General features: G+C 39.5%; 7 protein-coding genes and 1 long non-coding RNA gene across 8 annotated transcripts; 5 read left to right on the top strand and 3 right to left on the bottom strand.

Moving 5' to 3' along the window:
* The first annotated feature begins 1,820 nt into the window (after positions 1 to 1,820).
* On the top strand, positions 1,821 to 3,409 carry LOC127242005 (amino acid transporter AVT1J-like). Its single transcript, XM_051261338.1, has 2 exons — positions 1,821 to 2,603; positions 2,716 to 3,409. The coding sequence occupies exons 1-2, from the start codon at positions 1,836 to 1,838 to the stop codon at positions 3,223 to 3,225; spliced, it is 1,278 nt and encodes a 425-aa protein (XP_051117295.1). The 5' UTR covers positions 1,821 to 1,835; the 3' UTR covers positions 3,226 to 3,409.
* A 287-nt stretch (positions 3,410 to 3,696) lies between these two features.
* LOC127243831 (amino acid transporter AVT1J-like) lies at positions 3,697 to 5,365 on the top strand. Its single transcript, XM_051264026.1, has 3 exons — positions 3,697 to 4,020; positions 4,105 to 4,718; positions 4,794 to 5,365. The coding sequence occupies exons 1-3, from the start codon at positions 3,867 to 3,869 to the stop codon at positions 5,307 to 5,309; spliced, it is 1,284 nt and encodes a 427-aa protein (XP_051119983.1). The 5' UTR covers positions 3,697 to 3,866; the 3' UTR covers positions 5,310 to 5,365.
* Positions 5,184 to 6,881, bottom strand: LOC127243825 (pentatricopeptide repeat-containing protein At2g36730-like). The gene is given in 3 exon segments (XM_051264012.1): positions 5,184 to 5,285; positions 5,366 to 5,614; positions 5,617 to 6,881. Coding segments are annotated over 2 exon segments (1,479 nt in total). The 5' UTR covers positions 6,872 to 6,881; the 3' UTR covers positions 5,184 to 5,285; positions 5,366 to 5,390.
* An 83-nt stretch (positions 6,882 to 6,964) lies between these two features.
* Positions 6,965 to 8,056, top strand: LOC127243840 (E3 ubiquitin-protein ligase MPSR1-like). Its single transcript, XM_051264037.1, has one exon. It carries the CDS (start codon positions 7,104 to 7,106, stop codon positions 7,725 to 7,727), a length of 624 nt encoding a protein of 207 aa, XP_051119994.1. The 5' UTR covers positions 6,965 to 7,103; the 3' UTR covers positions 7,728 to 8,056.
* Positions 7,587 to 12,227, top strand: LOC127243819 (cyclic dof factor 2-like). The gene is made up of 3 exons (XM_051263999.1): positions 7,587 to 7,701; positions 10,011 to 10,344; positions 10,704 to 12,227. The coding sequence occupies exons 2-3, from the start codon at positions 10,105 to 10,107 to the stop codon at positions 11,964 to 11,966; spliced, it is 1,503 nt and encodes a 500-aa protein (XP_051119956.1). The 5' UTR covers positions 7,587 to 7,701; positions 10,011 to 10,104; the 3' UTR covers positions 11,967 to 12,227.
* Positions 12,228 to 13,189: 962 nt separating this feature from the next.
* LOC127244494 (transcription factor MYB86-like) lies at positions 13,190 to 14,816 on the bottom strand. Its single transcript, XM_051265034.1, has 3 exons — positions 14,187 to 14,816; positions 13,715 to 14,071; positions 13,190 to 13,591 (listed from the first exon to the last, which is right to left on the bottom strand). Exons 1-3 carry the CDS (start codon positions 14,656 to 14,658, stop codon positions 13,350 to 13,352), a joined length of 1,071 nt encoding a protein of 356 aa, XP_051120991.1. The 5' UTR covers positions 14,659 to 14,816; the 3' UTR covers positions 13,190 to 13,349.
* On the top strand, positions 13,474 to 14,292 carry LOC127244495 (uncharacterized). The gene is made up of 3 exons (XR_007837209.1): positions 13,474 to 13,757; positions 13,855 to 13,973; positions 14,065 to 14,292. It is a non-coding gene; the product is annotated as an uncharacterized LOC127244495 (long non-coding RNA).
* A 2,617-nt stretch (positions 14,817 to 17,433) lies between the features above and the next one.
* Positions 17,434 to 20,755, bottom strand: LOC127244063 (expansin-A10-like). The gene is made up of 4 exons (XM_051264369.1): positions 20,448 to 20,755; positions 18,487 to 18,924; positions 18,093 to 18,381; positions 17,434 to 17,990 (listed from the first exon to the last, which is right to left on the bottom strand). Exons 2-4 carry the CDS (start codon positions 18,656 to 18,658, stop codon positions 17,684 to 17,686), a joined length of 768 nt encoding a protein of 255 aa, XP_051120326.1. The 5' UTR covers positions 18,659 to 18,924; positions 20,448 to 20,755; the 3' UTR covers positions 17,434 to 17,683.
* Positions 20,756 to 20,773: the final 18 nt, after the last annotated feature.

Raw genomic sequence — 20,773 nt, 5'->3', positions numbered from 1 at the left:
TCAGTGATCCTAAATTAAATTTTCCAAAACCTCCGTCAGTCATTTTTTTATTCTTTTTAATTTCACATTATTTCTGCTTGTTTATTTAGAAACATTTGTTTTAATACACAATAATTTTATTGCATTTCTAGGAAAATTTTATTTAGCAGACAAAGGTTATCCAGAGAGAGATGGTTTTTTGACACCATATTCGAAGATAAGGTACCATCAATCGGATTTTCGTGGCAATGGTCCAAGGGGATATCGAGAAACCTTCAATTATTATCATTCATCGTTAAGGAGTTCTGTTGAAAGGGCTTTTGGAGTTCACAAGGCTCGATGGAAAATACTCAAAGCAATGCCGAAATATTCGGTGGAAGTGCAAAATTTAATCATTTGTGCAGCTTTTACTTTGCATAACTACATCAGGTTGACCAAGATTGTTGATCCTGCATTTAAATTTATGGATGATGATCCTAATTTTGTCCCGTTGGATATTCGCAATGAGTTTGATCTTGAAGCTATTTTCGAACATGAAAATGTTGGAAGTTCTACCTCTAAACAAATGTCTAGAATTCGAGACAATATCGCTTATGGTTTTATATCAACTCAACCAAATAAACGACGCAGACGATTTAAGGTTGTGTTATAGTTTGGATGACTTTTACTACATTATGCATATTTTAAATATATGTATATATTATGTGACTCTCATTTTATTATGTTTCGGTGTTCTTTTTTTTTTTTGAAGTATTTAGTAATTATTTTTGTTAAATTATAATTTTAAGTTTTGGAATTTAACGAAATTAAAGTTATTTAATTTTATGCATAAAATCATTTTATTGTAAAATATATAAATTTAGTTTTATATATTTTTAGCACGTAATGTTGAAACAAATAAAATAAAATAAAATAATTTGGAATTATAAGTTTAGTAAAATCATAATTAAGCAATATGTAACAACACAATACATATAAATAATAATTATAAAATAAAATATAAAAATACCCTTAATTGTCATTTCACATGTAAACAGCTAATATTAATAAGTTAATTTACCAAACACTTCGTCACACACAGCTAATCGAATCAGCTAACAGCTAATTACCAAATACACCCTAAGTATACTTGATTGTTAAATACAATGTTAATACTACTTCTATTATTTAATTATGTTCTCATTTTATATGTCAAATACCAAAAAAATAGAACAAATTTCAATGATAAGTATAGTAGTATAATATTTTAAGTACGAAGCAAAAATTTTCGTACACCAGGAAGCCATATGCTATGAGAAAATGAGAAAGAAAACAAATAAAGAACACAGAGGTTTTACGTGGTTCGGTGACGGTGTGTCAATCTACGTCCACGGACAGGAACCAGAGAGATTTTATTATACTGATTCAGAGATTTACAATATGTCATCCGACTAAGAATCATAATTGTCTATTTATAAGTACCCAAAACACCCTAAACCCTAAGCCTATTTGTTATTAATTAGGATAAGTCCAAAAGAAACCTGTCAATTAAAACAACCATTTCACTTTGATTTAGAGTCGGATAGACCGCTAAATCCAAGTGATGTTTCAACACCATCCCTTTACGGAACTAAAAGCTCTTATCCTATTGATGCATTTAAAATTGCCAAAAAAACATTCTAAACGTGCAAGAGACAAAACTCCTAGATTGTTGTCCTTTGACCTAAATTGAAAACATGGGACGAACGTCGAGCGAGGTTCATCCGCGCTAACGACAAAATAACTCGGTAATGAATGAAACACGTGCCTTTCCACCTTCGAACCTCTTCATCTATAAAAAGAAGGCCATGAACACAAACCTAACCTTCAATCCAAAAATGGCAGCTTCAGACCATCACCAAACTCCAACCCTTCCTCTCCTCATCAAATTCCACGACGTCGAAAAAGGCAGCAGCACAGTCGAACCCCACACTCTTAACTCCACTAAGACAACCTCGTTTCTCACCACCACTTTCAACGGCCTCAACGCCCTCTCAGGTGTCGGAATCCTCTCAGTCCCCTACGCATTATCCTCCGGCGGATGGCTAAGCCTTATCCTTCTCTTCGCCATCGCCGGCACCACTTTCTACACAGGTCTCCTCATCAAAAAATGCATGGAAGTCGATCCCGACATAAGATCCTATCCCGACATCGGCCACAAGGCGTTCGGGCCCAAAGGCCGACTGCTGGTCTCCATCTTCATGAACCTCGAACTCTACCTCGTCGCCACCGGCTTCCTTATCCTCGCCGGCGACAATTTGCACAACCTCCTGCCGGACGTAAGAATCGACGTCTTCGGCATTGTAATTAACGGACGCCAAAGCTTCGTCCTCCTCGTTGCCCTAATTTTGACCCCAACCGTTTTGATCGACAATATGACAACTCTTTCTTACATATCCGCCACTGGAGTTTTCGCTTCTGTAATCATACTGGCGTCGATTCTGTGGTCGGGAATGTCGGAAGGGATCGGATTCCGACACAAAGGTGTTCTTCTGAACTGGAGTGGACTTCCCACCGCTTTCAGCTTATACGCCTTCTGTTACTGCGCTCATCCAGTTTTTCCGACGCTCTACACCTCCATGACCAATCGACGACATTTCTCAGGGGTAAGCCGTACGTTAATTAGTTAGTTATTATGACATCTCGACAAGTGACATGGATCCTTAAAATTACCAAACCCTAATTTTTAATTTTTTTTGGGTAATTACTTTATTGCAGGTTCTGTTTGTATGTTTCACTTTCTGTACCTTCGCATACGTAACAACGGCGGTTCTGGGATACCTGATGTTCGGCGGGGAGTTACAGTCGCAGATCACGCTGAATCTTCCGACAGACAGGTTGAGCTCGAAGGTGGCTGTCTACACGGCTCTGATCACACCCATATCTAAATACGGGCTGATGCTGAAGCCGATCGTGGAGACGATAGAAAGCCATTTTCGAAGCTGCTGCGAGAAGAGGTTCTACGGTTTGTTCGTGAAGACTGGTTTGGTCGGAAGCAGTGTTGTCGTGGCCTTAACACTGCCTTTCTTCGGGTCCCTCATGTCTCTTGTCGGAGCATCTTTGAGTGTCACTGCTTCGATACTCCTCCCCTGTTTCTGCTACTTGAAGATTTCTTACAGGAAGATTGGGATTGAATCGGCATTCATCGTTTTTGCATTATTGATGGGGCTTGTAATTCTTGTCGTTGGTACTTACACATCATTTTTGGAAATCGTACATAGCCTGTAGAGTCAGGTTTTCATTATAGAATACAGGAGCACAGATGAGTTTGTACATTTGACTAAAAGTTAAAGTCAAAGAGGGATTGCTCCGGCTCTTCTCTTAAAATCTCCGATTAGGTCAAAGGCGTCAATTATCTCTTATATTTATTTGGTTATGTACAATATATATATATATATATTGTTTTATGTTTTGATTATTTGTATCATATATATATATATATATATATATGCTTTTTTGGACCCCATTTGTTGTTACCCACGCAATTATTGTGAAGCTAATTGGAATTTTCTTGCCCATTCTTGGAATAATTAGTTTGAAATTAATGATGCGACATCAGCAGTATAAGCAATTTCTTCCAAGGAATCGTAAATAAAAGAATTTGGTCTATCTTTTGATTTGAAAGAAATCGTGATGTTGTATTAAATACTTCCCCATCTCCCTATATTAGTCAGATGTGATGAAGCAACTACTTGCATCATTTTAGCATTTTAAAATTCTGTGAAGACACAGCAATCAATACAAAAAGAATTTGAAATCAATCATGGAATAAACATAGGCCTAAATTTTTTCATTTCCCACGTTTAGGCGAAAAATTTACTTCTTTTGGTTGTCCTATCATAAAAGAAGTAAAACCATATATATATAAAATGAAGAAATTCTTAGCAGATGAACTAACAAAGTGCAAAATGCAAGATAGCCAACATGCAACCGTACCTCTCCTCCCTGAGCTAAACAGACACAATTCCGCCGGGACAACCTCATTTCTAAAGACAATTTTCAATGGTCTCAACGCCCTCTCAGGTCTCTTCTACCTCTTAAACATATCTCCATCTGCATTCAGCCATGAATGTGAGATCGATCACTTTCAATGATAATTGTTTACAGGGCTCGGGATTCTCTCGGTCCCCTACGCGCTCTCGTCGGGAGGATGGTTGAGCTTGATACTAATGATCATCATCGCCGCCACCACTTTCTACACCGGACTGCTGATCAAACGATGCATGGAAGACGACCCCTGCATAAGAAGCTATCCCGACATCGGCTACAAGGCATTTGGCAGCACAGGAAGACTGATCATCTCAATTTTAATGAATCTAGAGCTCTACTTGGTTGCCACAGGTTCCCTAATACTGTTAGGCGACAATCTGCATCGACTGTTGCCCAATGTCGAGATCCATGTCTACGGCGATATTGTAATAGGCGGCAGGCAAAGCCTCGTTCTTCTCGTGGCCATAGTTATGATGCCCACAGTTTGGATAGACAATATGTCTACTCTTTCATATGTATCCGCAACCGGAGTTTTCACTTCCCTAGTCATACTCGGGTCGATCCTTTGGTTAGGCGTTTCCGTCGATGGAATCGGGCTGCAGCACAAGGGAGTTCTTTTCGATTGGAACGGGCTCCCGACTGCTTTCAGCTTATACACTTTCTGTTTCTGTTCCCACGCAGTTTTTCCGACGTTGTATAGCTCGATGTGGAATCCGAGACAGTTCTCATTCGTGAGTTTCGATCATGATCATCGCTAACTCGGCTAAATACTCGACCTTAACGTCGACTTTCTTGCTTTCCTGCAGGCTCTGCTTCTATGTTTTATGCTCTGTACCGTTGTCATCGCATCAATGGCGATTCTCGGCTACCTGATGTTTGGTTCGGACTTGCAGTCGCAGATAACATTGAATCTTCCGACAGATAGGATGAGCGCGAAAGTGGCTGTATACACGGCTCTTCTAAATCCTATAGCTAAATACGGGTTGACGCTGAAACCAACTGTGGACTCAATCGAGAACCATTTTAAATGGCTGCGCGAGAATAGATCCCGCTCGTTATTCATGAGAACTGCCTTGGTTGGAAGCAGCGTTGTTTTGGCGCTAATGCTCCCATTCTTCGGTCACCTCATGTCGCTCGCTGGATCATTGTTTGGCGTCCCGACATCTATACTGCTTCCCTGCTTCTGCTATTTGAAGATTTCGGGAGCTTACAAGAGGATTGGCGTCGAATCCGCAGTCATTGTTTTCGCCGTGTCGATGGGAATTGTTATTCTCGTCTTCGGCACTTACACTTCTGTCCTACAAATTGTATATAACCTTTAGAAATTCAATCCAAAACATTCTTCTATGTTGCAAGTATAATAAAACTGTTTACTTACCCAAAATTGAGATTATCAGTTTCTTTCACTCCAATTTGATCATCTTTGCGTGCAAGCTTAAAGTCTCAAGCAGCAAGAAAATGTCCGCAGAAGAGTCTCCGGAGAAGAATCTGAAGACCAAACCCCCGAGCTCGAGACAGCTCTCTCCAGCTGTCTTCTTCATCCCTTTGTCTCTCATTCTTCTCCTCAAATGCTCGGCTTTGTTCCGTAGTCCGACTTCAGCATAACTGTTTGCAAGCATCACAAGGCGCTGTAGTCATTGACATCGTGAATATTGCAGGCGCTGAGCAGCGCCCTCCACACCACGGCATCTGCTACAACAGGCATGCTCATTATGTAATCGTAAGCTTCCTTTAGACGGCCGGCGCGACCCAAGATATCAACCATAGCACCAAAATGTGGCATCCCAGGCTTGATTCCATGCACTTGTTCCATCTCATGGAAATACTTTCGACCTTCCTCCACCAATCCAGAATGGCTACAAGCGCAGAGAATGCCGAGATAAGTCACCTGATTAGGCTTGATCGAATACCTCTTAATCTCTTTGAATAAATCAAAGGCGCGCCCGGGGAATCCATGCTGCGCGAATCCAAGAATCATAGCGCTCCATGTCCACATATTCCGGTGAGCCATGCGATCAAAAACTAAGCGCGCGTAGTTAACGCCTCCACATTTTCCATACATGTCGACTAGAACAGTTCCCAGCTGACAACTCACAGCCATGCCTTTAGCTATCACTTGGGAATGAACCCATTCGCCGAGGCTCAAGTTGCCGAGCTCGGCGCAGGCTGACAGCACGACAACCATTGTAGTCTGATCGGGCTCGAATCCACTCCTCCTCAGCTCCACAAAAAGCTCAATCGAATCGTTTAACCACGAACACGTGACAGCGGCCGAGATCATTTTGTTCCAGGAAACGAGAGTTCTACGAGGCATTTCGTCGAACACTTTGTAGGCATCTCTTATCCTTTTGCAGGATCCGTAAACATGAATAAGAGTATTCTGAACATAAACATTGAACTGCAAGCCATGCTTAATTACATCCCCGTGAACCTGTCGCCCCTCGATCAATCCAGAAAATGAAGCGCACGCCTTCACTACGTAAGGGAAAGTATACTCATTGGGTTCGATTCCCAGGCGCCGCATGTCAAGGAAGACATGCATCGCTTCCCCCTGCGAATTGCAATCGGAGGTGGAATAAGCCCTAATCACATTGTTCCAGCATTCGTGATCCAATTTTTCGTAGACATGAACAACACAGCAGCCGTGATTTGCCCATTCAATCGTAGTTTTTACCCCGAGTGGATTAGAAGTGCAAATTTGGATTATTTTGTAGGTAGTTCGAGAATTGCGATGAAGTCCAGACGCTATGATCTGAGCATGAATCTGGAAGAGCTGCTTGTTAGAACAGCAAGAGTCTAACAGGGACCAATATCGTTGCAGCAATGGAAAGTTTGAATTTTGGGGAACAATCTCGGAGACCGCTGAGAGCGGAAACCGAACCATAATGAAACGACTATGCGTTGATTCTCGAATGAATGTGCATGTGGTTATAAATTAAAAGTTTTATTGTAGTGGACAAAGTGGTTCCAATGAAAATCGAACTCACCTACAATTCTGTTTGAGCTATTTCTAGAAACTTCCATGACTAGCTAATGCTATATATATTTAATATTTGTCGATCATTTCGGTAGGGATTTCTTTTAGGTTTCCGATCAAATCATTTAGGGAAAAAGGTATGGCTGCACCGGAATCGCGATTATCGCCGCCGTCGTTGGAGGAACTGAGCACGAGAGGCGCCTACGCGCTCCTCCTCCCATGGATCCTCGGAATTGCGACCGCTTCCAACTCCTCGCCGCACGACGTAGCGGTGTACGTACACCAACCCAGCCGGTCAGTTCTGCTCTTCGATGGCTCCATGGACGTGGAATCTCTCCTCCGAGAAAATCAATCGATGGAAGGCCCCTCGCCGGCGTCCAAAGCGTCTATTGAGTCATTGCCGGCGGTGCGAATAACGGATCCAAATTGGGAGTGCGCGATTTGCTTGACGGAGTACGAAGTCAAAGGCGAAGAGTGCGTGAAGGAGATGCCTTGCCGGCATAAATTTCACGCGAATTGCATCAACAAGTGGTTGGGGATTCGCGGATCGTGCCCTGTGTGTCGGTTAGTTATGCCGGCGGCGGAGAGCAAGGAAAGCGTGGAGAGGGGCGGCTGGACGATCCGCGTGTACTTCAGTCGGGTACGAAGGAATTCGGATCCAAATACGGATATGGATACGGGCACGGGCCATGGTGAAGGGGATTTGGGGAGGTGGCGCTATGACGGCAGCGATGACGGTACGGAGATGGATAATATTAATTGAAATTATTTATTTTATGTTCTTGGAAGATTCCTTGGATTAACGTGGAGTTTCATTTTTATGTGCGTATAGATACAAGTCTGTGTGAATATTGAAACGAATTGCATTGTAGGTCACTAATGTAGAAATAACAGAAATAGACCCCAAAAGAATTATGTGACCAAAAAGAAGCCCTTCATTTTTGGGCTTATTGGATTCTGACCAGTCACAATTATGATATAAATTTATTAATAGGATTATGGGGCTTCAATAAATGGCCCGTAAGGCTGCTTTTCTATATGAAACACTATTGCTCATTTGTGGGCCTTTCATGATCGATTAGCCATTCCTATCGATGGGCTTCAACTCTTTTTAGAGTTGAGCAAAATATTCGATCTATTAAGCTTTATGAAATAAAAATTTAAATAAATTCGAATTCTGAAAGATAATGTATATTAATATATTTTATTACTTTATATATTTGATAGTTTCATAAAAATATAAAATTTCTAATTTTATATTAATGTTTTAATAAAAAGTATAATAAGAAATATAATTATCAAAAAATTGGGAATTCTAACCATATTATGCAATTTCGGTTTTTTAGGTATGATTCGGATTTTGAATTTCCATATTTCTGATTTTTTGTTAGGTTCCGATTTTATAATTTATATTTGGTATTTTTGAATTTCGGATATCAAATAGACTGTTTTTTTAGTGGTTATAATATTTTTTGTTCAATGTTCATTTTCTAAGATCCGAATACTCGTATAGATTATTAATACAACTCTTAAGTTACTTCTGATGTTAACTTTTGTAATCTTTATTTTTTTTGAGAAAAGAAAAAGAAAAAGAAAAAAGAAACTAACTTTTATAAAATATAAATGATATATATATATGTATATATTTATATATAAGAAATAAGCACTGAACAATAAGATAATGGTGATCTAAAATTAAGTGTAGTGAATTGACTCGACACAATTCCAATATAATACACTAATTGCGATTGCTAATTTCAATGAGATTAATGGCCATAATCCCAATAATACAAGTTCGCACACACACGTAAAACATTCATGGCCCAAAACATTCCACGTGTGATTTGCATATATCTAGCAGTATAATTAATTAATTAATTATTTATTTAAGGAAGTCATTAGAATAATCACACAAGCATTAGAGAAAGATTTTGGAGCGCCCACTATATATGTGAAAGTTGGACAAAAATCTAGGACAAAATATTACCAGCAAATGAATGAAGACATGTAAACAAGAAAACACATAAATACATTCTTGTGATTATCGTTATCAGTAAAAAAGTAAGCAATATCGTATCTTCATAAATTTTAATACCCCAAACTGCTGGGACAAAATCAGTAAAAAAAAACCTGTACGGTGCTGCAGCCACTTGTTTCGATCTGCACGTGTTCTTATCCTGTAAAGACAAACCAGAAGTTGAACATATGTAGATATATAGTGCCATTTGTAATAGCCTGCCTATAAATGGATTGAATAATTAATGAACACAAACACCCCCCAACCCCAAGAGAATTTAATGGCTGACTCGAGACCCATAGAAAACTTGTGGCTCCTGCTTAATCAAAAGAAGACAGACCACTTAGGAGTTAGGACTTAGAATATAAAGTTACGATCTTTAATAGAATAAGAAAGAATCATGAGTTGTGGAGTGATAATGCAATTTCAGACCACAAGGATGGATGACCCCACCCACCTATTTTGGATGGTTCTTTTACTTGTTCTTATTACCGATGGAGTTTCTGTTAGTATTTCAATTAGCAGTAGTAGTAGTAGTATAGTATTGACGTTGAAATGGAAAGTGGGAAAGGTGCAGCAGCCTTTCTGTCACTAAAATCAAAAGTGAGGGGACTTTTGGGAAAGGAAAGTTGATCGGGACCAGGGAACAAAAGGGTGGGAGGGTTAAGTTAAAAGAAAAAGGTTGTGGCTGAGTTGGCTAAAAGAGAGGGACTGAGACTCCACTTTTGCCACAAAGAATCGAAATTAATAAACAAGTGGGGAGAGGAGATCTCAAGGCCACAAAAACCTTGTGGCTCAGAATTCATTTCAGCTTCTGACGTGTCCTCTTGATTCCACACTTTGTTATATTTTATGCGTATGCTGTGTTTATGTTTATGCTTTTCTCTGATCCCAAACCTCAAACGGTGGAAGGCATCATTCACAACCCCCCAAAAAGCCCAATCTGAGCAAAAACGGCGCACTCGCTGGCCGTGTCTCTTGGATCTCATCTCATCTCGTTTCGTCTCCATTGATTTTGCTTTTTGGCAGTTTGTCTGTTTCCATTTCGTGGTCTTTCATTTGCGGGCGCGATGTTTTGAACCCGACTCACTCACTCACTCTGGGGTAGAAGCAGGAAAGAAAGATGATGCAGCAGAAGAAGATGATGATGATGATGTCGGAATTGAAGGACCCCACGATTAAGCTTTTCGGGACAACTATTGAACTGCCGGATACTGCCGCCGCTGGAACTTTCGCGTCGCAATCTTGCGGCACTCCCTCCGCGCTCGATTGCGAGAATAAAGACCCCTTCTTGTGTTCTTCGTCTGCTTCCATGGTTGAAGATGGCGGAGAAGCTTACGGACAAGAATCGCCTTTGGCTAAGGTATTTCTGGATTAAATTGAGTGGCTTTTTTCTGCTTCATGCGATGAAAAAGAATTCTCATATGTTTGTCGTTGTTTTTTTCGATCGACTTTGGGACTAGTTTTGTCATGGCTGTTTGTTTGATTTAGGGTTTTCAAGACTCGATTTTTCTTAATACAGACAGATTTTGCATAGGCCGTTTCTGCATAATTGGAACACTTGCTCTGTTTCTTGAGTTGGTTGCTCTTATTCTTGGCTGAACATGGTTGATTTTTGGAATTAAATCCACAATCATTTGCTCTTATGGATCAATGATTTTTTGATATACCTGTTGTGATTTGGTGGTTTCATCTCTGCTGATTTTCGCCATATTTGTGCAGAGCCCTTCTGACCCAAAACAAGACCGTTCAGACGAGGAAGATGGATCAAAACATTGTAATGAAGCTCCCCCAACAGATGAGGATTTAAACGCCCCTAATTCAGCTGGTAGTGATCTCGAATCGGCCAAAGCTTCAACAAGGCCCGAAGAAGAGAATTCACAGGAGAAGAACCTCAAGAAGCCGGACAAGATACTTCCATGTCCGCGCTGCAACAGCATGGAGACAAAGTTCTGTTATTTCAACAACTACAACGTTAACCAGCCCCGGCATTTCTGCAAGAACTGCCAGAGATACTGGACTGCCGGAGGGACCATGAGGAACGTCCCTGTCGGCGCCGGTCGCCGTAAGAACAAGAGCTCAATTTCCCAATTCCGCCATCTAATCATCCCAGACGCCGCCCGAATGGATCTTACAAATGGAGTTCACCACACTGGCGCCGTCCTCACATTCGCCTCCGACTCGCCCCTTTGTGAATCCATGGCATCCGTCTTGCGCATTGCCGAGAAAACTATTCGAGACACCACAAGAAACGGATTCCACGCCCCTGGCGAAGCCCCTGTTTCAGTTTCTCATGGAAATAAAGACAACAACGACAATGGATTCACCAGATCGTCGACAACCCCTGCTACCTCAAGGGATGAGTTAAGCCAAACTGGCGGTGGTAATCCCTTTCCCTCACAGGTACCCTGCAATTTTCCGGGAGCGCCATGGCCTTACTCATGGAGCTCTGTTCGATGGAGCTCCCCTGTTTCTCTAACAGGTTTAGGCCCGACTACTTTCCCTGTGCCGTTCATTAACCCTGCACAACCTTACTGGGGCTGCACCCTACCCGGCTCTTGGAACATTCCGGTGGTTATCCCACCGGGAACAACTGATCAGCATCCTCATACGCCCCCGAGCTCCGGGCCAAACTCCCCGACTCTTGGGAAGCATTCGAGGGACGACAACAGTATGGAGCTTCCCAAAGAGAAAGAGGAGGAGGTACTAAAGGAAAGTATGGGTTCGGACAAATGTCTGTGGGCGCCAAAGACATTGAGAATCGATGATCCAGGAGAAGCTGCAAAGAGTTCGATATGGGCAACCTTGGGTGTCAAGAATGACAAAGCTGATTCCGTGGTGGTCGGGGGAGGTCTTTTCAAGGCGTTCCATTCTTCTTCCCAATTGAAGGGCGATGAAAGGAACGGTGTTCCTGAAACATCGACGGTATTACAAGCGAATCCGGCCGCGCTTTCCAGATCATTGAGCTTCCGTGAGAGCACCTAGTCGGGATGATCAATTAGGAACAAACACTCCACAAGGGGCATAGTGAAACGTGGATTTTGTCCGGTAACGTTCTTGTTTTGAAGATCTTGTAAGTAAAATATATCGAATACTTTTGAGAGTTGCAAGATAGCTAGCTAGAAACACTACTGATGATCGAGGTATTTGTTGGATAGATAGTCCAGACGCTGTAAATTATATATAAGTGATGAATGCTTTTGAGTTTTATCAGCCTGTTTTTCATTTTTTTGATGATTTCGATCCAAGAATTTATCATTGGACAATAAATTTGGGGGCTTTAATTTGAAAGAAGGATGAACACATATTCATCTGGCAACCTGATATATGATGTATTGATTATTGAAGACCACCTGTTATCAGTTTTTGGGGTCCCTCGGACTTGAAGCCTTTCTAGAACACTGCCTATCACTTCTTTCATTTCAGAGGATGTAGAAAACATTTTAATGACAAACCAGGTGGGCCTTTTTGTGGGCATCATCGACCCCTTTTTTCCCTAGCCTCCTTAAATTTGTGCCCCACCAAAAAATTAATATTTAAATCAGAGTAGTGTGCATCGATCAAGAAATCCACTTAAATGTGGGTTTTTTTGTGATTTTATCTGCTGAACATAGAATAGGCTCTCTACCTTTCTGTTCTTGATCAGTGGCATTTGATGTCGAAAGTCGATGGAAAAGACAAACTGAGAAAATATATAACAGCCTACATCACCCCTTGTCTCAGTAAATCCGGCAGACTAACTGTAGTCGTGGACATTATATTGGATTGTATGACTTGTCTGTGTGTATGTATATGTGCGTGTGGCTGGGTTTCAAAAACAGTCAAAACCCTCCCCCCTCACGTGACAAGACATAGATACATGTCTGAACTGGAAATCAATCAGCTAGCTAGCTATAGCTATTCTTTGCACAGAAAAATGGACTGTAAAATCAAAGATTTCAAGGCACCACAGTGAACCGCAATGCTGTTGAATGAATATTAATTAATGAACCTGGCCACACGAGTAATATAATCACTGTTCTCAATCATTACACGACCGAATTATGTGAAATTGATATAAGCCATACTGTCTACTTTTTGCACCAGATTTTGCGGACCCTTGGAAGCAAGAAACAGTGTAGAGCAGATGGAAATTGATTAGAGGGAGCGTGGGAATATGGGAGTGAAATTAATTAAAGTGATCCAAGGAATATTTAATTCAACAGTTTATTTGAGGTACTGCTATCTAATTAAGCTAGCTACTAGTACTAGTTATTATTCGACTCACATGGAATGCAGATATCAGCTTCATCATATTACATGATCATATATCTCATCATCCGTGAAACCTTAATTAATGTCGAATTTTTCTGGTGGGGTTAGTGTACATCAGATGGCTCCAACTCCAAGAAAATCTATGAACGTTGGTGGTGGTGGTGGTGGTGGTGGTGGTGCAGTGCTGATCTGCATAAAATCAGGTAACTGATCATCTGCAGCTGATGATGATGGAAATGACGACACTGGTGCAGCAGCAAAGGAGCACTGCCATGGCGATCCCACGCTGGTTCTTGAATCCTCTTCTGTAATTTGTCTGTTAACGTTCCAGGAACCATTTTCGTTCTCAAAAGTCCCTGACCACATATATTTAATTATTAGTGCAAATTTAAGAACCCTAATTTCATGGAATTACGTGATAGCAATTTTGGGAAATGATCATATCGATTTGCAGTGATTAATAAAGGAATGCAACTAACCAGAGTATAGATTGACTCCCGAAATGCCTCCGACAACGTTGTCGTAAGTAAACCCTAAAATCTGCCCCTCATCGTGGTTCTTTGCAAAAAAATCGCAGTTGCTTGCCTGACCATTACAGATCAATTTCTTCCTATTGTAGGGCTTCGATTGCTCCCGCAATCTCCTCGCCATTAGAACGTGCCAATGGTTCTTCACAGCGTTGTCTGTCCGCCCTGGAAAAAGCCTGGAAATCAACGCCCATTTGTTGCCATAAACCCCGTGAGCCTCCAACAGTTTTTCTTCCTCTTCTTCTGTGAATGCCCTTTTGTTGATCTTCGGGTCTAGCTGATTGTACCACCTCAATCTGCAGCTTTTACCTTCGAAGATGGATTAATCAAAACAAAGATTAATAATATTCACAGCTTTCCAGGAATTAAAGAAATTGAAGGAATATGCATATATATGTATATATATATAATTATTTATCGAAACCTGATCTTCCATCAAGTTTCTCAGCAATCAAATTCCAGTTCTGCGGGCCGTACAATGCAACAAGCTCCTTGAGCATTGCATCCTCTGAAGGCTTCCAGTGCCCCCTGGCGCAAGATTTCGACTGCTTGTAATAATCCATGTTTGCCCTGATGAAACTTCCACTAGGTTGTTTTTCTCCATGATGTTTCTTCAAGCTGATCTTGCTGCTGCAGCCTCCTCCTGTTGCGGCATTATCACAAAGTAGTAGTCCTCCTTCAATGCAGCAGCCATCACCCACAAATAAATTACCCATACTTCTTCCACCGTCATGATCATCTTCATCACCAGCTTTGATCATCATCTTTGAATCTTCAAACCCTAAAGACAACATGGGATTTGCAGCAATGGAATTGGAGTTAGAGGAGTTATAATTACTGCTTCGGGCAGTGATACCACGAAGTCGTTTAATAAAATCCTGCTGCTGCTGGTGCATGGAGATCAGTCGCCAAGAAAAAGAGGGGGGGCAAGAAAAACGAGGAGTTGACAGAGAATAAAAAGGGCAAAAGTTACAAGAGTGGATTAGAGAAGACAGACAGTGTTCTTTCCTGAAGCGTTATATATTAGCAGACAAAGAAATTGTGTTTTGTTCTTTTACAGAAATCCACATGATTTAATTAATTAATTTACTCTCTCTTTGATCGATCTTCCTCTCTCTCTCTCTCTCTCTCTCTCTTAATCAGTACTGATCAGTCTATCTATCTGCTTGCAGTAGGTTGGGAGGGCCTGCCTGCCCAGTCCCTAGGGTCAGTGGCCATGACCCCTAATTTGACTTATTATCATCCTCCATAAATGCTGCTTAAAAGAAACACCTCTTTCATCAACCAGACATAATACATCTCTTGATTTGCACCAAAATTGGGTGCTCCTCTATATGCATTTTTGGCTTTGTCTCTCTTCAATTACTCTAATCTTTTGCTTCACATTACTTGATTTAAATCACATTCTCACTCATCACTTCTTTCACTCATCAATTCAATTACCACTTCCAGCGTAACTTTAGGTGAGGGCCTCCACAAAATTGGGAGTAAAAATAAATAAATAAATAAACAAAACCGAAATGGGATAAACCCTAAGTAATTTTTTGTATCATAAAAATCAAGTCTTGAAACCATCTTTTCTTGCATGATATGGAAATTAAAAGAAGTGACCTAATTACACAGATTAGATTACAGGTTAGTTAAGGGGTGTAGGTGTATTTTTTTGTTTTGTTTTATTTATCTAAGCAATTATTGAGTATCTAATTTATTGTTTATGTGTTTATTATAGTGAGAGAATTCATTAGCTATTTAAGGTATTTCATGATGACATAATTAGCTGATGTTAGACTGTAGAGTTGTACATGCACATCAGCATAATAAATAATTAACCACAATTCTTAGCTTAGTTATGCAACTGAATGTAAATTGTTGTTATCTTTCTAAATTTGATCTAAATCATATAAAAAAACTGTCAGTACTTGCCTACACCACAGGTATAAATAAATACTATATTTTGTTGTCTGTGTATCAATATATATATATAATTATTTAAAATGTTAATTGATCTTGGGACAGGGCTATGGTGGCTAGGTAACACTGCTCATTGAAAAAATTGGTGCATAAGAGGACAATAAAAATAAATAAAATAAATTATAAGGGGTGCTGAGGACACAGGAGGTTGCTTTTCTTGCACGAACAATTTTTATTTACGTGGGACTTGAAATTAGGGTCTTTGCTGACACTTTGACCTAATGTTGAATAATAGAGACTAGTGTAATAACAACTGAAATTATTATTATGAGATATATATGTATGTAATAAAAACTGATCCATGCCAGTCTTTTTTTTTATTATTTTATTTTATTTTTATTTTTTTTATCAGCATTGACTTTTCTCTGCATCATCTTATTAATCACAGCCTCCATATTTAATTATTGGTCAATGTTTCATCACTTCTCAGAATGGAAAAGTTCTTGCTTCTACTTTTGCTTCACTCATATGGTTTACATTTTATTTATAAATTTATATCATTGCACTGAAAATGATGCCTGACCACATGTTTTTACACAATCTTAATAAATTTGGAATCGTTTACTTATACTTATCTTGTTGTTGATCATGATTTCATCCAACGTAGTTATGAATAGGTATTGTTCAATTAAATTTGGGATGGAGTTGAGTGTTGAAATTTTCATTTTGTACTTATTACTTTTTTAAGTATTCGAAAAAATCAGATTATAAAAATATTAGTTTCATATTTAGAAAAATTGAAAATTACTCTAATTCGAATTAGTTAACTATAATATCGCAAAATTTAATTGGGAAGAAATATATATCCAATCCGTGGAAGGCCCATAAAATTGGGCTTTAAATCAGCTTTCATGATTCGACGTATAATGGGCTTTTGGGCCCAAATATATTGGGCTTTAACCAAACAAAACCTAATTACGAAGAAGAAGACAAATGCCTGCAGACTGCAGCTACATTTCCCAAGGCCAATGTAGAGACAAATGTATTGTTGTATTTACACAAGTTTGGGAAAGTGTCCTATCGATGAGATGGATAAACTTCGATCCCCCAGTCACGTTTTTAGTAAAGATTGCGAGGACTCACTGAATTTGTCACACTGCACTGCAAAAGATACGATCTGACGACTGACTGAGATGATATATGAGTACAGAGAGAATAATGTTGCCAGGGGAACAGTATTGTCTGTAAAATTAATTACTACTCCTTTTCGAAGATGTGTCTGTTTATGACAGTGTCTGAAACCAGACTTACCCTTTTCTTCTTTGGCTTTAGATTATTGCTTCTTTGGGTTTTGTTTGTCATTTTGATATATAAATAGGGATATGAATTGCCTGTCTGAAACTGCAAATCTGCAATTACTTGCCAATATATGAAAAAGCCAACAAATATGATCATGTACATTGATTCAATACAGCTTTGATCGTGTAATAAAAACACACATTGTTTCTGTCTGCTCATCATAAATTCCATGCCTCTTAAATCTTTGATGCTTGCTGTCAAACTTTATTTCGTCAATAAATTATATGGCCAATGGAAATAAACTCGTGCAGTGCAATTATATTTATTGTCTTTAATTCGTTGTCCTTTGTTTAATCAAGATTATTGGTGTGTGAATTAATAAAGATTAATAAAAAAAAAAGAAGAAAGAACTGATTGAAGAATAGAATACAAACCCATTTGAATAATATATATTAATAGTTTATTAGTCAATGCTCTTCCGTGTGGGATTACGATATATATTTTGATATATACATAGATGCATATATTTTGTGAAAATTAATTAATGTCGTCCCTGAAAATGGACATTGAGAAATCATACTGTAGCTGTGTAGCAGTAGTAGCATCACTGAGATGTGAAGCGTATAATTTATAATAATAATAATAATTAATTAATTAATGAAATCACAATTGGGATATGTGTATATATAGTTTGGTGGGGCCATGATTAATCTAGCGGAATTGGCGGCCGGAATATGTCTGACCGAAAGACCACCCCGGCGGCGCTACGTTGTAGGAGACCAAACTCCGGCCGTCGCTGGTGACGACCCTGAAGGACAAGCTCTGCCCATTCAGGTAAGAATTACTCTGCCAATTCTGCCCCCAGTTTCTCGACATTGGCTGCCACGCTGTCCTCGACCCTTTAATGTACACGGAGTGCACGTCGCCGGCGCCGCCGACGTTTGTCACCAGGACCAGGTTGAAGTACGAGTGTCCGTTGATCGTGAACCTGATTCCTCCCCTTTTCCGGCACGGCACTCTGTCCGTACATACACATATACATATATATATATATATGGTGAATAAATTAATTAATTTACAGATCATAAATATTTAATTGTAATGGTAATTGCAAATTGACCTCCGGTAGAGGACGGGGACGATGCCGGCGCGGTATTGGGCGATGCGTAGGAAGGCCGGCTGAGAGAGGTCGAAGTGGTGGTGGGGAGGGTCGCACCACCCCCCCGGCGGGCAGAAATTGGTGGCGGTGACGGTGATGGCGCCGCGCAGGCACCACTGGGGATCGTGCGCGCAGATCAGCTGGAAGCACGCGCCGCAGCTCAGCCCGTTGTTGAAGAGAGCCGTGCTCAGCGCCGCCGTCGCCGTCCCGTAACCCTGACTGTACAAGTTTCCATACCCGCAAGCTCCACCTACGTACCAAATATCATCGATTCTTCTTACATACGTACATAATATATACATATATAGATAGATACATTGTATGTATGTATAAAGTGTATAGTGTATGTACGTACCCATTGTTCCAGAGGCATCACCGCCGCCGTAGAATGTGGCGTGGGCATTAATCCATCTTCCATAATACCCATACCCATACCCATAAGCAGATGCAGATCTCATCATGATCAGTGACCAAAATCCAATTACCAAGATCTGGCTCAGCCATACAAACCTACTCATTTCCCTCATTCAGAAATTTAAAATGAAGAATACCTGCAGGGTGGGTTCTTATTGATTCAAATGAGACACCACCATATGATATAAACATATATACCATACGATCGATCGATTGGTGGTTGATGGGAATAAATAGAGGCAGGCAGGCAGGCTTGCTAGCTAGCTCAAAAGAGGGTAGAAACCCTAGGGCACATATACATACTATACATATGCATATTGATGGCGACATGCATCTGACAGTGACAGATAAGTTCCACTCCTTCATGGGATATGGGACCCTGCATACTTGCAACGTAATTTATATAATTAATAATTAATTCCAGGTTAATTTTAACTTAATTAAACCTCCATTTCTATAGTCTCATGAAAATCTTCTATCACTTCAAAATATGTGAGAGTAATACTCTACCTACAGTGGACTGGTTTTACATTCAAAACTAATGCCAAACGTACAGGTATAGGAAATTAATTAAATTAAATTAAATACAATGATCAGTTAATAAATTATCGGTTATTTATACTGCATTCCTAATTCATTTATTCTATAGGTATAGGAAACACAATAAATGAAAATTAAATATGGGGTATGCATTTCAAATTAATCTGGTTAGCTTGTGAAGATAATGAAAATGAGACCCTAACCAAACATGAAGAATAGCCTTTTAAATGCAGTCGACTAAGATTCCATCTAACTCTGATGTTTTATTAGTTCCAAAAAATTGTTTCGAGAAAGGCTTAAATGTAATTAATTAACACTACTTTTTAGCTAGTGGTGCCAACATTAAGCAAATCTCCCACATGATTAGGTTTATCATTTTATTGTTATTTATTTATTTTGCATTTCTCCTAATATCAACGTGACAGGTCATATATTATTTGGACTTTATCTTCCCCACTTTCACACTTTGCTAATTTCTTGAAAATTCTTTTGTTTGTTTATTTATTTGCTTCCTGTTTAGTGTATGCCTGCTTGATCCCTTTATATGCCACTGAACTGCACTTTAAGAGAGTCAAATGAACTGGCAAATATTGTCTTTTTTTACTTTTTCTTTTTCCCCCCAAATTTTTCTAGTGATTTTGTATAAATTCAACCAAAATTGTAGATCGAGGCCCATAAGAACCGGGTCCATATAGGTTAGGTTTGGAAACCAACCAGCATTCAGACGTGCAGCACATTGATGGAGCTATAAAGTGTGATATTAAAAAACACCAAACTTCAAAACCAAATTAATAAATAAATCTTTGATATGCAGTGAAGTTGGTTATTGAAAAAATTACAACCACCAAAAGAGAGAAATCAAGATCCCTTTATTGTGCCAAGATGGGTTTTTGTTGTTAATAATAATGCAAAATATTTAACGAGAGATTCAAATATTTGAAAAACATGACCATTATTTTGTGGAACATGAAGGTTGAGCTTAATGTATACGTAGCCTTGGCAAATCATATAGCATTAACGAGTGCTGTCCATCCAATAAGGGAAAGAATAAATGAATCCAGCTATGTATATTTGTGGTGCACAAAGTGCTAAAAGCAAATGTGTAATATTTGACTTGTAAAAATTCGACCCAATAAATCTCCCACAGTTTCACCAATAATTTGCGGAGAAAATTATGCAAGAAATACATATATATACCATCATATAAAATTTGACAAACAGTGGGTCCATACATGTGTTGAGAGTCATGTAAAATGAATGCACAAGCTAAAAGGTAGTTGCTACAGTCTAGTTTGATAAGCATTTATTGCATTTCAACAATGGTTCATCAAGCAAAATAATGTACAGAATAAGAAAAATTACCTAAGGCTTTGTGTTATGAAAGGAAGTGAATCACGTGTTAATCAGCATCCCCTGCTTATTTACCAATTGAAATATATCGAATTGCTAACAAAATATATCCGGCACTGCACATTCATGAGTGAAAATTTTACCCAACTTAACAAATATATGTATCATCAATCATTTTTCCATTTTGTATTCCATGGAACCGATGAAGACTCAACAGACCAGAAAACCATATGTGATTGTCCAGGGCGGACAGAGCGAAATTCATGAACCATGGTAAGGGGGTTGAGTCGGAATAGGAACCCCACCAGGAAGCGCACTAGGGAGCTGGCATAGTGTAG

The sequence above is a fragment of the Andrographis paniculata genome, unplaced genomic scaffold, assembly GCF_009805555.1.
Source record: "Andrographis paniculata isolate CXL003 unplaced genomic scaffold, ASM980555v1 Contig19END, whole genome shotgun sequence".
In the NCBI taxonomy this organism is placed as follows: domain Eukaryota; kingdom Viridiplantae; phylum Streptophyta; class Magnoliopsida; order Lamiales; family Acanthaceae; genus Andrographis; species Andrographis paniculata.
This window is presented reverse-complemented; position numbering and strand designations above follow the sequence as displayed.

Excerpts from the sequence above, each read along its gene's own strand:
- LOC127242005 (XM_051261338.1), top strand. The coding sequence starts at position 1,836 with ATGGCAGCTTCAGACCATCACCAAACTCCAACCCTTCCTCTCCTCATC. Across the intron at positions 2,604-2,715 it reads ATCGACGACATTTCTCAGGG|GTTCTGTTTGTATGTTTCAC; the intron begins GTAAGCCGTACG and ends ACTTTATTGCAG.
- LOC127243831 (XM_051264026.1), top strand. The coding sequence starts at position 3,867 with ATGAAGAAATTCTTAGCAGATGAACTAACAAAGTGCAAAATGCAAGAT. Across the intron at positions 4,021-4,104 it reads TGGTCTCAACGCCCTCTCAG|GGCTCGGGATTCTCTCGGTC; the intron begins GTCTCTTCTACC and ends AATTGTTTACAG. Across the intron at positions 4,719-4,793 it reads ATCCGAGACAGTTCTCATTC|GCTCTGCTTCTATGTTTTAT; the intron begins GTGAGTTTCGAT and ends GCTTTCCTGCAG.
- LOC127243840 (XM_051264037.1), top strand. The coding sequence starts at position 7,104 with ATGGCTGCACCGGAATCGCGATTATCGCCGCCGTCGTTGGAGGAACTG.
- LOC127243819 (XM_051263999.1), top strand. The coding sequence starts at position 10,105 with ATGATGCAGCAGAAGAAGATGATGATGATGATGTCGGAATTGAAGGAC. Across the intron at positions 10,345-10,703 it reads AAGAATCGCCTTTGGCTAAG|AGCCCTTCTGACCCAAAACA; the intron begins GTATTTCTGGAT and ends ATATTTGTGCAG.
- LOC127244494 (XM_051265034.1), bottom strand. The coding sequence starts at position 14,658 with ATGCACCAGCAGCAGCAGGATTTTATTAAACGACTTCGTGGTATCACT. Across the intron at positions 14,072-14,186 it reads GAAACTTGATGGAAGATCAG|GTAAAAGCTGCAGATTGAGG; the intron begins GTTTCGATAAAT and ends CCATCTTCGAAG. Across the intron at positions 13,592-13,714 it reads GGGAGTCAATCTATACTCTG|GGACTTTTGAGAACGAAAAT; the intron begins GTTAGTTGCATT and ends ATATGTGGTCAG.
- LOC127244063 (XM_051264369.1), bottom strand. The coding sequence starts at position 18,658 with ATGAGGGAAATGAGTAGGTTTGTATGGCTGAGCCAGATCTTGGTAATT. Across the intron at positions 18,382-18,486 it reads TGATGCCTCTGGAACAATGG|GTGGAGCTTGCGGGTATGGA; the intron begins GTACGTACATAC and ends TTTGGTACGTAG. Across the intron at positions 17,991-18,092 it reads GTCCCCGTCCTCTACCGGAG|AGTGCCGTGCCGGAAAAGGG; the intron begins GTCAATTTGCAA and ends ATGTACGGACAG.